Source organism: Brienomyrus brachyistius, chromosome 10, assembly GCF_023856365.1.
Source record: "Brienomyrus brachyistius isolate T26 chromosome 10, BBRACH_0.4, whole genome shotgun sequence".
Classification (NCBI taxonomy): Eukaryota; Metazoa; Chordata; class Actinopteri; order Osteoglossiformes; family Mormyridae; genus Brienomyrus; species Brienomyrus brachyistius.
The window spans coordinates 29,323,243-29,337,038 of record NC_064542.1 but is presented as its reverse complement, the minus strand read 5'-3'; the positions used below and the strand labels follow the sequence as shown (position 1 = coordinate 29,337,038).

At 49.7% G+C, this 13,796-nt stretch overlaps 1 protein-coding gene across 1 annotated transcript in view; it reads right to left on the bottom strand.

The window, feature by feature from the left end:
- The window catches only part of diaph2 (diaphanous-related formin 2), a 251,640-nt gene extending 238,192 nt beyond the window's left edge, over nucleotides 1-13,448 (bottom strand). The window contains 2 exon segments of the mRNA XM_049027740.1: nucleotides 12,258-12,637; nucleotides 13,392-13,448. Coding sequence (XP_048883697.1) covers nucleotides 12,258-12,350 — 93 coding nt within the window. The 5' untranslated portion in view covers nucleotides 12,351-12,637; nucleotides 13,392-13,448.
- Between the last annotated feature and the right edge of the window lie 348 nt (nucleotides 13,449-13,796).

The window sequence follows — 13,796 nt, the reverse complement described above, 5'->3', positions numbered from 1 at the left end:
CCAATGGTGCTGCCTGGGAAGCCTCTTAACACCCCCACACCCACTCCCATTAGTCCATCAATAAGAGTGGAGAGCCCAGGTATGGCACAGAGACGAGGCCCAAGCCTGTTACCCGTTACCCAGCTGGAGGGCTCACGTTTCATAGGCACAAATCCCAGTCTCCACCATGCATTACCCACTGATGACACATAGGGGGCAGGCTAGAGAAACAGGGTGCCGTTTATAACAGACACTTGGCACTCATGTGCTGTGGAAACTATAAAGATGTCCCAGGTGCAGAATTCACAAGAGAACAAGAGACTGATCATGTTCCTTTGAGGGGGGGGGGGGGGCTGATTTATTATGTGATAAGTGAACATGATACACTGGGTTACGGTTATGTCACTCCCTAGTGGACAATCATGGCCAATGAACTGGCATGAATGACATTACCAATGAGTGACACTTTCAGTGTCAGAGGTTGGAGTGTGGAAGTCGACACCAAAGTGCTACATATGCTAGGGGGGGGGGGTTGGGGGGGTCTCTGAATCTTTGTAGCCGTGACCTTCAGTCTAACATGCTGATAGCAGCATTTGCTGCTTCTCACAATAACAAAAACATCAGGGCGCTAAACACACAAACGTGACGAGTCCTAATGCTGTAACATACTCAACACCCAGCATCAGGTAAACTTGCAAAATATTTTGTAAGTTTGTATATGACCATGTTACATAAAACATCCTGTATTTACACCACCTGGGCTGCCGGTTGCCATGTTACCCAAAAGCTGTCACTTATTAAGAGCTTAGGAAAGTTAATTAGTAAGAAAACGGGTATTTCACTTCCATGATTCTACTACATTACGTAAGGTTTCCCTTTCTCCACAACAATTTTTGGGCGGTCATTCGGGATCCGCCCACTTGCACCCCATTGGCTGGGCACTGGCAGGCCCATACAGGGGGTGGGGAATGTTTCTGCCCAGGTTCTGTCCCATTAAAGTTCCCTAAAATGACATCAATTCCTTAGTCACACTTTAGACACTAAGAGCTTCCAGTGTTAACTTTCTACACATTTCCAAATCTGGGTATTTCACTGGAAAATTCCAGACAGGTGCCTCATGTATGAAGCACCCCAGTCCCCCCGATCGCAGCTGACATGGCTCCTTCCTCTCAGGGTCAGCTGTTCCTGTGTATCACCAGCACCCTGAGCGCCTGAACAGGAAGTTCTCAGTCTTCGGAATAAGCTAATCGCACTCTCCACACATGCATCTGATCCCCGCATCTGCACACTGACCCCCCCTGCCTCCTACCCCCAGTGCTAATCAACCGTACAAACAGGTTAATCAACACACGCCAGTGCCTGTTTAACATGACTAAACGGTGGTGACAAAAACCACTCCGAAATAAAATTAAAATAGTAATTATGTCTTTAAGGGAGCACAAAACGAAGACCAGGGAGGCAGGACCACCGAGGATCTCGGCTCTGATTGGCAGGGAGAATCGCATCCAATCAAACCTCCTTAAGGGTGCTGAAAAGGGAGCCGCCTGGCCACAGAGCACGCATTTCCCGGCAGCCATCACCATGCCAGCGCGTGTCTCAACCATCCGCCGAGCCATTTCCGTCTGCGCTTGCATTTTTCCCGGTCAGGGTACAATATCACGTCTTGGTTTAAAGTATCACGTCCTGCCCATCGCCTTGCACAACACAGTAAATTCATCACCGCAGTAACAGCTTCGCGATTGTGTAAAACACTGCTCAGAAAAACACTGCCCTGATATAACCTCCACAGCAACATTGCTTTAATAAAAATGTAACAGTATATCATACATAAATCAATACAGCTCCAAAGGAAAGAGATTCACAGGATTAAAAGCACATTCATCCAAATCTGGCCTGTAAAAGCGGGCCGGTCTGCAATGGTGTTGCGTAACAGGAGGGCGGTCCTCAGCTGGCAGTGGGTCCAGATGCGACCGTTTCCGTTAATGGCTGCTCTGCCTCCTCCCCTCATACCTCCCGCCACTAGGGGGCGTGGTGCAACCCAGCGTGCCAGCAGCTTGCGAAACGCAACTGAGGAAACACCCGCAGTCATGTTTCTGATGGGAAAGGTCACAGGGGGTCACACTAAAAGGGTGAGCGAGAGTGAGCATTGCCAAATGCTGCCTCAGTGGCCCCGCTGGCCGGACACGTTAAACGCGGGCCTCGCTGAGCGAGCCAGAGGCAGCGGACATAGATGCAAAGAGCTGGTCCGATGAGGCACTTGCAGGCAAATCAGGTTTTACTTTAATTAGCAGTAATTAATAACAAACAAAGCCTCACTTGTAGCACGGCTTCCTTGGCTAGGAGGGCTCGGAGACCATGTGGTGTAAACAGCTCTTGGCAGACTGGAAACACCCCCCCCCCACCCCCACCCCAAATACCATGCGAGTCCGCCTGCCAACAGCTTCCCTCCAGTACCATTCTGTCCCAGCCGCAGCGGTAATCTGCACTTCACACGACTGGACTCCCACCTGAGGTGGGCGGGAGGGGGGGTGGGGGGGCACACACTGTCAGCCCTCTAATTAGGAATAATTACAGCAGCCGAAACCTTTGGCGGTCCTGAGCCTGCACCCGAGGCTGGTGGCTGTTCTCTGACGTCCCCAGATGTGCAGAAAGTAATCACTGTACCACGCACCCTGCTAATGTGGTTGTTTAGGAGGCACGCCCCCCCCCCCCACCCTTAACACCCAGACTGAGAGAGCAAAGGAGTGTCCAGTGTGGGTGAAGCCAGGCAGAAGCTCTGGCAGTACACTGGGGGAAGAAACTGACTCCCCACAGCATGGGCAATGTCCAAGGAACTTGGGTTCGAACCCTGGGGTTAATTAAAATAAATAATTAAATTATGCATAAACATCTTCTGGTTTCGGGAACCTCCTTCTGGGAGGAGTCTTTGGTAGAGAGCTGCATGTCCAAACGGGGACACCCACGTCCAAACAGGTCACACAATGGCAAATAAAGATCTTTATTCCTGGACAGGTAAGAGCAGAGCTGCAAACGAAGAGGCGGCCAGACCACCAGAAATGACCTGCAGATTACGGTACTCTGCATTACATCCACGACGAGTGAGCCAGGGGAGAACAGGCAGCGTATTAGGATACCTGTGTTGATGGGAAGGAGAACATCTCTGCCTCGGCGCTGACAGAGCGTCTTTGATGGAGAAGCACGTCTCAAAAGCAGCTCCCCGATGAGGAAGCAGGCAACTATTACAAGAGCCGTTATATATGGGAACGAGCGGCACAAGGTCATTTCTAGCAGAGTAGAGCTTCCCCATTTTCTCAGTTCCTGCTCCTTAAAACAGGCAGTGCTTCAAGACAAAGAACATGAAGAAACCAAACAGACATGACCGGCGTTTTTCCGCATAAACAGCGACTCCTTTCGCTGAAGCGACTCTGCGGACCACAAAGGGGAAACAGCCCTCCCCAATCTTCCCAAAGGCTCAAAGGCACTCCAGATTGCCAGTGAAGTCCAGTGAGCCACTGGAGAAGAGGTAAATTAAATATTTAAATAGATGGCTTTATAGAGATCGATCTATAACCCATCTGACAGAGCGACAGCAAAGCAATTTCAGGGAACATTCCCTTGTCTGCTGGCCAATCAGCCGCTGATTCATGGTGTGGAATAACCTAAGAGCCAAACCCAAGAACCTAAACCCAGGACCCTAGCCCTACCCTGGAATCCTGAAGCCGAGAACCAAACCCTACCCTGGAATCCTGAAGCCGAGAATCAAACCCTACCCTGGAATCCTGAAGCCGAGAACCAAACCCTACCCTGGAACCCTAAAGCCGAGAACCAAACCCTACCCTGGAACCCTAAAGCCGAGAACCAAACCCTACCCTGGAACCCTAAAGCCGAGAACCAAACCCTACCCTGGAACCCTAAAGCTGAGAACCAAACCCTACCCTGGAACCCTAAAGCTGAGAACCAAACCCTACCCTGGAACCCTAAAGCTGAGAACCAAACCCTACCCTGGAACCCTAAAGCTGAGAACCAAACCCTACCCTGGAATCCTGAAGCCGAGAACCAAACCCTACCCTGGAACCCTAAAGCTGAGAACCAAACCCTACCCTGGAACCCTAAAGCTGAGAACCAAACCCTACCCTGGAATCCTGAAGCCGAGAACCAAACCCTACCCTGGAACCCTAAAGCTGAGAACCAAACCCTACCCTGGAACCCTAAAGCTGAGAACCAAACCCTACCCTGGAACCCTAAAGCTGAGAACCAAACCCTACCCTGGAACCCTAAAGCTGAGAACCAAACCCTACCCTGGAACCCTAAAGCTGAGAACCAAACCCTACCCTGGAACCCTAAAGCTGAGAACCAAACCCTACCCTGGAACCCTAAAGCTGAGAACCAAACCCTACCCTGGAATCCTGAAGCCGAGAACCAAACCCTACCCTGGAACCCTAAAGCTGAGAACCAAACCCTACCCTGGAACCCTAAAGCTGAGAACCAAACCCTACCCTGGAACCCTAAAGCTGAGAACCATACTCTACCCTGGAACCAATACCTGGGTAATAACAATGTCTATTATACACATATAAATGACAGTAATCCACCAGTCCAAAAAAAGAATCCCCCCCCCCAGGTTAAGACAAAGTGATGATATTTTTATCATGCTCACGGGTTCGAGTGTCACATTCCGTACCACTGGTGAGCTGTCAGATGACAGCGTGCGTTTCCCAGGGTGACGTCACCCGACGGGGCCTAGCTGGGCCGAGCTAGGCAGCGCCACCTGCAGGACACCTCCAAGCCGGAGGTCTCATGTTTACATAGGTATCATCACACAACCCCCCCGGCAGGGCAGCACCAGCAGACTGGGGAGGATTCTCAGCCCAAAGAAGGAAGAAAAGACCTTTTCCTGATATATCAAGAGGGTTAGAAATACACACTAATTGCAGCAGAAGTCATATGATATGTGCAGGTTTCTTAACTGGAACTCATTCCCCCAGTCTGCCCCACAGCCAAATAATCCTGCATATGTCACACTGACAAGACTCAGGATGACAAACACGGAAAGCTTTCAGGGACCCTCACATTCCAATGGGGGGGGGGGGGGGGGGTCACAGACCGCCTCAGAGTCCGCAGGGTCGTTGCCATTGACAAGTTCCTAGTCTAAATGCTAAACATGAAACCTGATATCAAAGTAGTTTTAATTTCTGGTTCTGATTCCTTATCATTCCCATAGCTGCTCGGGGAGGGGGGGGGGGCGGGGGGGGTACCACCAGGTTTCAGTCCATATTTGGGATCGGCAAACACGAATTGACTCCACCCTATCCCACCAGATGATGTCATGCTCGTTACTACACAAAGCAGCTGAAATGCATTCATCGTACCCGGCCTGGGGGGAGGGGGGTGCTTGGCGTTCCCCCACGACCTCAGGGATTTGTCCCAGCGCCATGAGAACAACGCTCTTCAGAAAGAGCAAATGAACAACGACCGAAGAAAAGCCGGGAAAGAAAGGCTGGCCTATTTTTAGTGAGTATTTAAGGGGTTTTGAAAGCAGCCCGAAAGAGTCCAGGCGCAGAGCAAGCAGCCGGAGGCATGGCTCAGGGAGTTAGGAAGGTCACTGGTTCAAATCCCACGCTCGGCAGAGCAGCCACATCTCCGTTAGGCCTTTAACCCCCTCGATGGACGGCTGTCCCTGTACTCAGACCCCCAGCCTCACTCGCACCACTATATGTGCCTTACAAAGAGCCTGACGGGACATGTGGAAACGATACAGCACAATAATCCCATTCTTAATTTTATTTCACTTCAGCCCAACATAGGAATTTCTGAGTGGGGCAACCGGATCATCAGCCCAGCATAGCGGGTCAACTTGTACCGTGCCACTTTAAATCCTCCCTCATGATCTCAAAGGAGAACTTCCCATTGCGGATAAGGAAATAATGGTGCGGAGGGATAAACGTGTGAGGGAAGGTGGGGAAGGTGACTGGTTCAGATCCGAGGGTCGGCAGAGTGATGTCGCCGCAATACCCCTGAGCGAGGCCCCTAACTTCCACTGCTTAGGGACCGTGGGGGCCAGCTTTCTCAGCTGTGCATCGCTAAACAAATACAAATATATGCAGAACCAGCACCCCCCCCGCCCACCCCCGTTCCCCCCCCACCCCGTCTGCAGTCATTCTCCGCCGCTTCCTCTTGCCATTTCCTGAGTGCCATGAAACACCCCCATGTGGTCCACTTCCTGCCTCCTGGCCCCCAAACACCCCCCCTGCCTCCCCACTCAGTTTCCCACACCACCCCCGCCCACCCAGAAAGAGACCATGGCATGCAGAGAGAAGTGATGAAAATACTGGAAAATATCAGGAAATCTGGAAGTTTCCACTGACACACAGCTACTGTTGCTGTTCTGACCAGGTGATGATGCCTCTAAACGGTCGGCTGGTGTTTTACAAGAAAACAGCTTCGTTTGTGTCGCCCGTTTGTGGAATCTGTTTACAGCATCGTTTACCGCAGGTCACACATATCAGAATTCATTCACAATGTCATTTGCAGTGACGCCCATTGGCACTGTCCATTTACAGTGTCATTTACAGTAGCGTCCAACTCACTAGTGCGCGTTCACAGCACATATTTGCAGCATCGTGCACTGGAGCATCATTTACACCGTCAATTTACGCCGTCAATTTACACCGTCCATTTACAGTGTCATTTGCAGCAGCTGACGTTTGCACTTGTCCTGAACTCAAATCTTTTCACCACACTCGACGTCTCACCCCCTCAACCTTCTGCCACAGTCAAGTCTGGAAAACGAGGCATCTTCCAATACAAGAGGACTGTCATCCGGTCAGCTTTGCCACTTCCGTTTTCCAGCGCACAGGGAGTCCCATCTCCGCTTACATGCTCTCCTCTGGCCCCACTACTCCCAATTCGCCCCTCTGTTTTTTCTGCACCTGTACCTCCCCAGGCTCTCCGTCAATTGGACTACCACACCCCCCCTCCGCCCCCACCCCCACAATGGTAGGACTGGAAGGTGGACTGGAAGGTGAACTGGATTCCTCTGGCAGTGTACAGACAGACCCCAGGGGGGTATCAAGGCTCAGCCTGGGAGGACTACATGGTGATATAACTGACACACCACAAACAAGCTTCACAAAATACATCTGACTAACAAGGCAGCAAGCTATCAGGCACCTACTCAGGACACCTACTTGTTGGGCCTGGAGGGGTCCTACTTCCCCTCTCACTGCCTGTACTACAGCTCCAAGTTTACTTTATGCAGCACCCCCCCCCCCCCATCAGACAACTCATTTACACACAGATCAATATGCGATTGATCACAGACTAGCTTACAGATTAATAAAACATTCAATTAATCTTTGTGAACAGAGAAAGAAAATAAATATCTATTGTAACTAATTACAGGTTCTAATTAGCACTGGAGGGCTAAAGAGTTAATTGAAAGGCGCTTTGTTTAAGCAAATACGTCCGCTATCGTGGTAATTGAATTGAACGAAATCGCTTTATTCACACACTGACAGTAAGTCTGCCGCCGTTTGCCTGTTAGCAATAAACTGCATCCAGCTGCAGGAGAGGCTCAGCCAAAAAGGAGGAGGAGCTCCTGACCGGCTGATATGCGAGCCACGCCCCCAGACAGAAAACGAGACGGACAGGTCCACTTCACCGGTTCAGGACAGCGCCTCTTTGCTTGGGCGGGTCGAAACGATGAAAGAATGAAACAGGTAACACAGCCAAGGAAAGAAAAAAAAAAAGTATTTTACTGGCGGGGCATGGAGAAGGTGAATGTACCCATGACTGGGGCTCCTTAAAAGACATCCAGTCGAACTGGGATTCAAGTGCTTCACATGAAAGGAACCTCACATCAATGATCTCAGCATCTCCCCAGCCCAGGGGGGGGGCAGTCAAAAAGTACTGAAAAAGGTTACCCCTCACTAAGCCAGCAGACTGACCGGAGGGTGACTGCACTTATGAAGCATGAAGTTCCACTCTGAGGACACTGGGATGGTGTCTGGGGAAAAGAGTCCAAGCAGTTCCAAAGAAACAGCAAAAGACTACAGCACATGGGGGTGGGGGGTGTAACCAGGCTGAAGAGCCTATGACCAGCTTTAACGCTGACAAGCATGTGGGACACGCTGGAATGGCGATGGGACAGCATCCAACCGGCCAAACGAGGCACATAACCGCCACACGGGAAAACAAATAGTGTTTCCAGGCAACAGTCTGGGCGTCTGTGCGAGCAGGTAGGACATCCCAGAACCAGCGCCTCAGTGTACACACGCCTGGCCTTCCTGCCCGGGAGAGAGAATCCCTGCACGGACACATCCTTGAGGTAGCTCTGAGAAAATGGGAAAAAAAACACACATCTGACCAACAGCCAGCGAGGTCCAAGTATGATCTAATCCAAGAAGCCAGTGGAGATTTCTAAAGAGCAAAGGGGCGTAAATTAATAAAACACACTTAATCACTTAATATACTGCACATGGAACCATATTTGTTCACTTAAATTAAAGAGCGACTTCACTGGAAACACACAAGACAATCTCTTCTTACTAAACGCATAAGATTGTGGATCAATCAAGTAACATCCAGCAAAACTACTTAAAATCAGTGCAGAGTTTCGGAGGATTCCACTGTATGACTTTATTCTTCCTTCAAAGATCCAACAACGATGCCAGCCTGGGACATGTGCATGAGGTTCAGGCCATGATCGACAGCTGCGCAGTCAAAGTCCCGGAAGCTTCCAGAGACCCTCCTGTCCACGGCCGCCACTTGGATATCTGGAATCCCATTTGCATGACCTCATTCCCTGCTCCTGCTCGTAGCCACGGAGCCCCATTGCTCTTACGCAACATGACGAGCTCTGCTCAGGGCAGCTGGGGGCTCCCAGGAAAATCAGCAAACAAAAGCAACAAAGAAGCTCAAAGATCATCACTCAGCATGACAGAAAATGCTGGACGAGGCGCTGAAAGACAAACTCAGCGATAATCCACCCCCACCCCAATCACTGCCAAAGACAGGCCACTCAAAGTTATACTAACCAATTCAACAAATGTTTAACGCTAAAAGGAAAATAGGTAAAGAGAATCGCAGGGCACACGCGGCGACATGGGGGTGGGAATGGGGGGGGCCGGGTACACGCGGCGACATGGGGGTGGGAATGGGGGGGGCCGGGTACACGCGGCGACATGGGGGTGGGAATGGGGGGGGGCCGGGTACACGCGGCGACGCGGGGGTGGGAATGGGGGGGGGGCGGGTACACGCGGCGACGCGAGGGTGGGAATGGCGGGGGGCCGGGTACACGAGGCGACGCGAGGGTGGGAATGGGGGGGGGGCGGTTACACGCGGCGACGCAGGGTGGGAATGGGGGGGGCCGGGTACACGCAGCAACACGGGGTGGGAATGGCGGGGGGCCGGGTACACGCGGCGACGCAGGGTGGGAATGGGGGGGGCCGGGTACACGCAGCAACACGGGGCGGGAATGGTGGGGGCCGGGTACACGCGGCGACACGGGGGCGGGAATGGGGGGGGCCGGGTACACGCGGCGACACGGGGGTGGGAATGGCAGGGGGCCGCAGGGGCCCCAAGCGTCTCGTCCTGATGCATAAGAACAAATAAATTTAAAATCATCACAAACTGCCACTCAGGTGAAATATCAACAGCAGAGAGAACATACACATACATAAACAAGGACCCCACATTCATGGCACCCACCCCATATATGGATAAACCCCCTCCCTCTGTGGTGGGCTCAGCACTTCCCCAGAGCTACAGACGTTTACTGCTTATTTTGCTAATTACGGAAAATAACGCTGAGCTCTTACAGGCCATCATGAGAAGATAAACAGCAGCACAGAACTGCATGGAGGCCAGCTTCACCGAACCCTGCCATGTAAAGCAAAAGGAGGGGAACCGCTGAGGGACCAGTTAGTGGCCCCTCTGATGGCCTGATATAACCACATTCCTGACACCAAATGCACCATGGGTAAACAACTGCAATGACGGAATGGGAAACATCCCTAAAATGAGGAGAGTTTGGGCAAAATATTCCCAAAAGGAGGAGAGTTTGAGCAAATGAAGAGGGAAGCAGGAGAGTCAGTTACAGGCTGAATTCTTGTCTGAGGAATTGTGAGGTATAGTCTGAGGTATAGTCAGACATTTAGCTTGAGGTATAGTCCGAAGTATAGTCAGATGTTTAGCTTGAGGTATAGTCTGAAGTATAGTCAGATGTTTAGCTTGAGGTATACTCAGGTATATTCAGACATTCAGCTTGAGGTATAGTCTGAGACATATTCAGACATTCAGCTTGAGGTATAGTCTGAGGTATAGTCAGACATTTAGCTTGAGGTATACTCTGAGGTATAGTTTAACTCATTTCATTGGCTGCATTTACTGCTGTTTCTTGTACTGCTGTGCATTTAAACATGAACTTTGATTTGCTTTTGATTTCATAAAGGGTGAAATACCTCACCTCAGCACTTAGCCAGCGCATCAAAGTATACCGTTAAAATCATGGTTAAACAAAGCCTGATTCAGGGGTAAAATGCACACTTTACAACTTGTTGGCAATGTGATCATTTCACCGAGACGACACTGAGCTAGATGTTATCCTTAAAGAGAAATTGGTGAAATCGCAAAAAATCGCATACATCCCCCATCCAGCCATCCCTCCGCTAACGAGAATTAACATCTGTCTGTGCCGGATGTTAGGAGAATTCCAAAACTTCCTGCCTGCTGGAATGTCTTGGTTGGGGTGGGGGGTGACAGAGTGGAATCAGATGGCAGATTCCACCATCAGGATAAACAGCAAGAAAGCAGAAAAAGCTTTTTAGCCCAAAGAACCAGATGGTCCCACCACAGATCTGTTTTCCTCTCTTCTCAGCTTTTAAAACTGCATTTACTAGATCATGAGACGTCACTGTCAAAACCAAACAAGTTGTAGCTGCCATCTCAGAACTGAGTACTTTATTTAAAACCCTGGGAAAGTGTCTTTGATACAAGACCGGGGGGGGGGGGGGTGTTCCACAAAGTCAGGTTTCTCAGTTAGCTGGGTTAACTTAAGCTAGAAGTCATGATTGTCCAATGAGAGTTTAGATAATGAGCAATCCTGTAGGACGATCATCATGACTTCTAGCTAGCTGAGAAATGCTTCTTCATCACCCAAGCCCTGACTCAATGACTGACGATTCGATTGGCTGCCCCATTGAGCGACGGTTACCACTGGTTACTGATGCTCATACAGCCAGTCCACCATTTGCTCTCATTTTTGTTTTTTTGGCAAAATAACTCTCTTTAAAATATAGGGCTCAGCGCAGAATAGGCTAAACCTCAAACAAGACCTGAAGATGTGACACTGAGGACAGAGGGCAAGCTGCTTGGATGTTTGTTCTACACTGCGTGACCCCCACAGTGAGGTAATTAGGACCAAAGGTCAACTTTAAACAGATCCCATCTGTCCTACATAAGTGTTTTCATAAAGGACACCCATCAAAACCTGAAGAACATGCACATTCACCACAGTCAACCTATCCAAAACGTATTCCCTCAACCCCCCCTCCAAAGCACAGGAAAGGTTCAGGACAGCAAGATATGTGATGCTACACAACACCCCCCCCCCCCCCCACCACCATCACCATGTGAAATCTGCACAGAACAGGAACCCAACAGGATTGAACCCAATGTGGTCAATGGGTGTTTGCACTTGTGTGTCTAAGTATGTAGCTGTGTTTATACATTCAGAAGTGTGTTTGTGCAAGGAGATGGATTCTTAGGTGTGTAGCTGGGTATAAAGGTGTCCAGGCATGTACTGGGAAATGTGGCCACAGGCTTGCAGGCACGTGAATCAAGCATTTATATGATCGTGATCCTCTATGATGGCCAGACATACATAATCATGGGCTGGGAGGGGGCCACGTTACATCCGCATGGCCAGCCAGCTGTCCTCGGCATCCCAGCTAACAAACCCGCCATGGAAGGCAAGCGGGAATGAACGGCAAAAGTGATCCGGGGGGGTGGGGAGGGGGGGAATACCGCTAGACGACATGTGATGGTGTGACAACACAGGAACACAAAGTAAGCTCTGTGTCTGGGGACAGTGTGATAGCGATGAAGCTGCTAATGCGACTGGCTGAATTTAAAATAAACCGAGATTAATGTAACCTGACTGATTTAAGTATAAAGACTTAATGCTGTACGGGAGAGAAGTTTGCACCTCTGTGGTATAACAAGAATAAAACATCATCAACTCAAAGCGTAGCACTTCATTTAAGAGATGTGATGCTTACCAGCTTTTTGTTCTTGCCATCATCCTCGGTCGGCTTTTTCTTTGACGGCTTGCTCGGGTCCTCGCCGCCGGCTGCTTGGCTTGCAGGATCCATGTCGGCTTTCGCTTACTTTCCGTAAAGTTAGACGATGGTGTCTCTTTAAAAAGTGAATTACTCCACGTGTGTGTGATCGGGGATCGCGAAAAACCCCATGTCATCCAAGAAGAGGGGGAAAAAGGAAAGTAAAAAAAGTGGGGTAATTCCGAGAGTAGTTAATCCGAATGGCTGGGAGGTTGTCGCACTGGCATCCAGCTCTCGATGCCGAAAGGGGGCGCTTTTCGGCCAGGGGGTGGGGGTTCAGACGTGCTGCCAAAACGATCCGATCCCGGAGGCCGAGAGATCTGTGTAAACAGATAAACAGCGGCGATCAAATTGGACACATTTCAGGAAAACAAAATGATAAAATGTACCGGGAAAGAACAGGGTAACAGTCGTTCACGTATAACAAAAGGATTCGATGTTTCACATGTAACTTTTGTCAACAGTGTATGAAAACGGCGCTGTAGACGCCCTGTCAGATTGCTAGTTACACCCGTCTTAACTAGCTGTGTAGCTGGGGTTACTCGATCCGATCAGCCTGGAAAAAGCCGGGGTAGCAACACAACTGCTAAATGCACTACAGGAAAGTCAGAAGGACAGTCCAAGGGGCACCAAATGCGGCGCTTCAACGCGATCATAGAACAAAACTTATTAATTCAGCACCCATACATGTCTGTAGTCAGTTGTCTGTGGCTTTCAAGGTTCAATACAATTGATAGCGGTTTTTCTGATCAGCTAGTCAAATCACATCGGTCGCCCACACTTATATACCGCATTTTAAATCATGGGAACCCCGTAAAAAGAAGAAAATGACTCCTGCCGTTTTAAATTCCACCAATTTTATTTATAAGAAATAAATCACCGTTGCATAGTCCAAGCTCCAAAATAAAACACATCAATATTCAACAAATGCATAACCCCGATCCATTAGAAAGCGCTATTAAATACGTACAACTAGTAACACACACTGATTTTATATCAAATTATATTTAAATAGCAAACCATATTAACCTGTCAAACAAAACTCCCTAGGTAAATCCCAACCGTAAAGCTTACCATCACAACCAAACAACGAGACGCAGGCCCTCTACAGACGCACCCACAGAGCGCTCCGATTCGCCTAGGAAAGGGGACCAACCGTGAGGGCGCCGCATTTCCATTGGCTCGCTGTCCTGTCAATCAAGAGGTCAGCTTTGTTACAGAAAGCTGCAGGTGCGTGGCTGGTATAAAGGGCACGATGACGCGCAGGGATTTAAGGCGCGCGAGCGGCCCCAGTGCGACGCTCCCTTAAGTTTAGCGCCGTTATTTATAACCCCCTTTATGGGTTTTATACAAGGATTCTTAAATCGCAGCTAATGAAAGCTCTTATAAATATACTGTCACTAATACTGATAAGTATTAAGTGTCCAATTAATACATATTTGTGTTTTTGCGCATTGAAAATCACGTTTATAATAATAA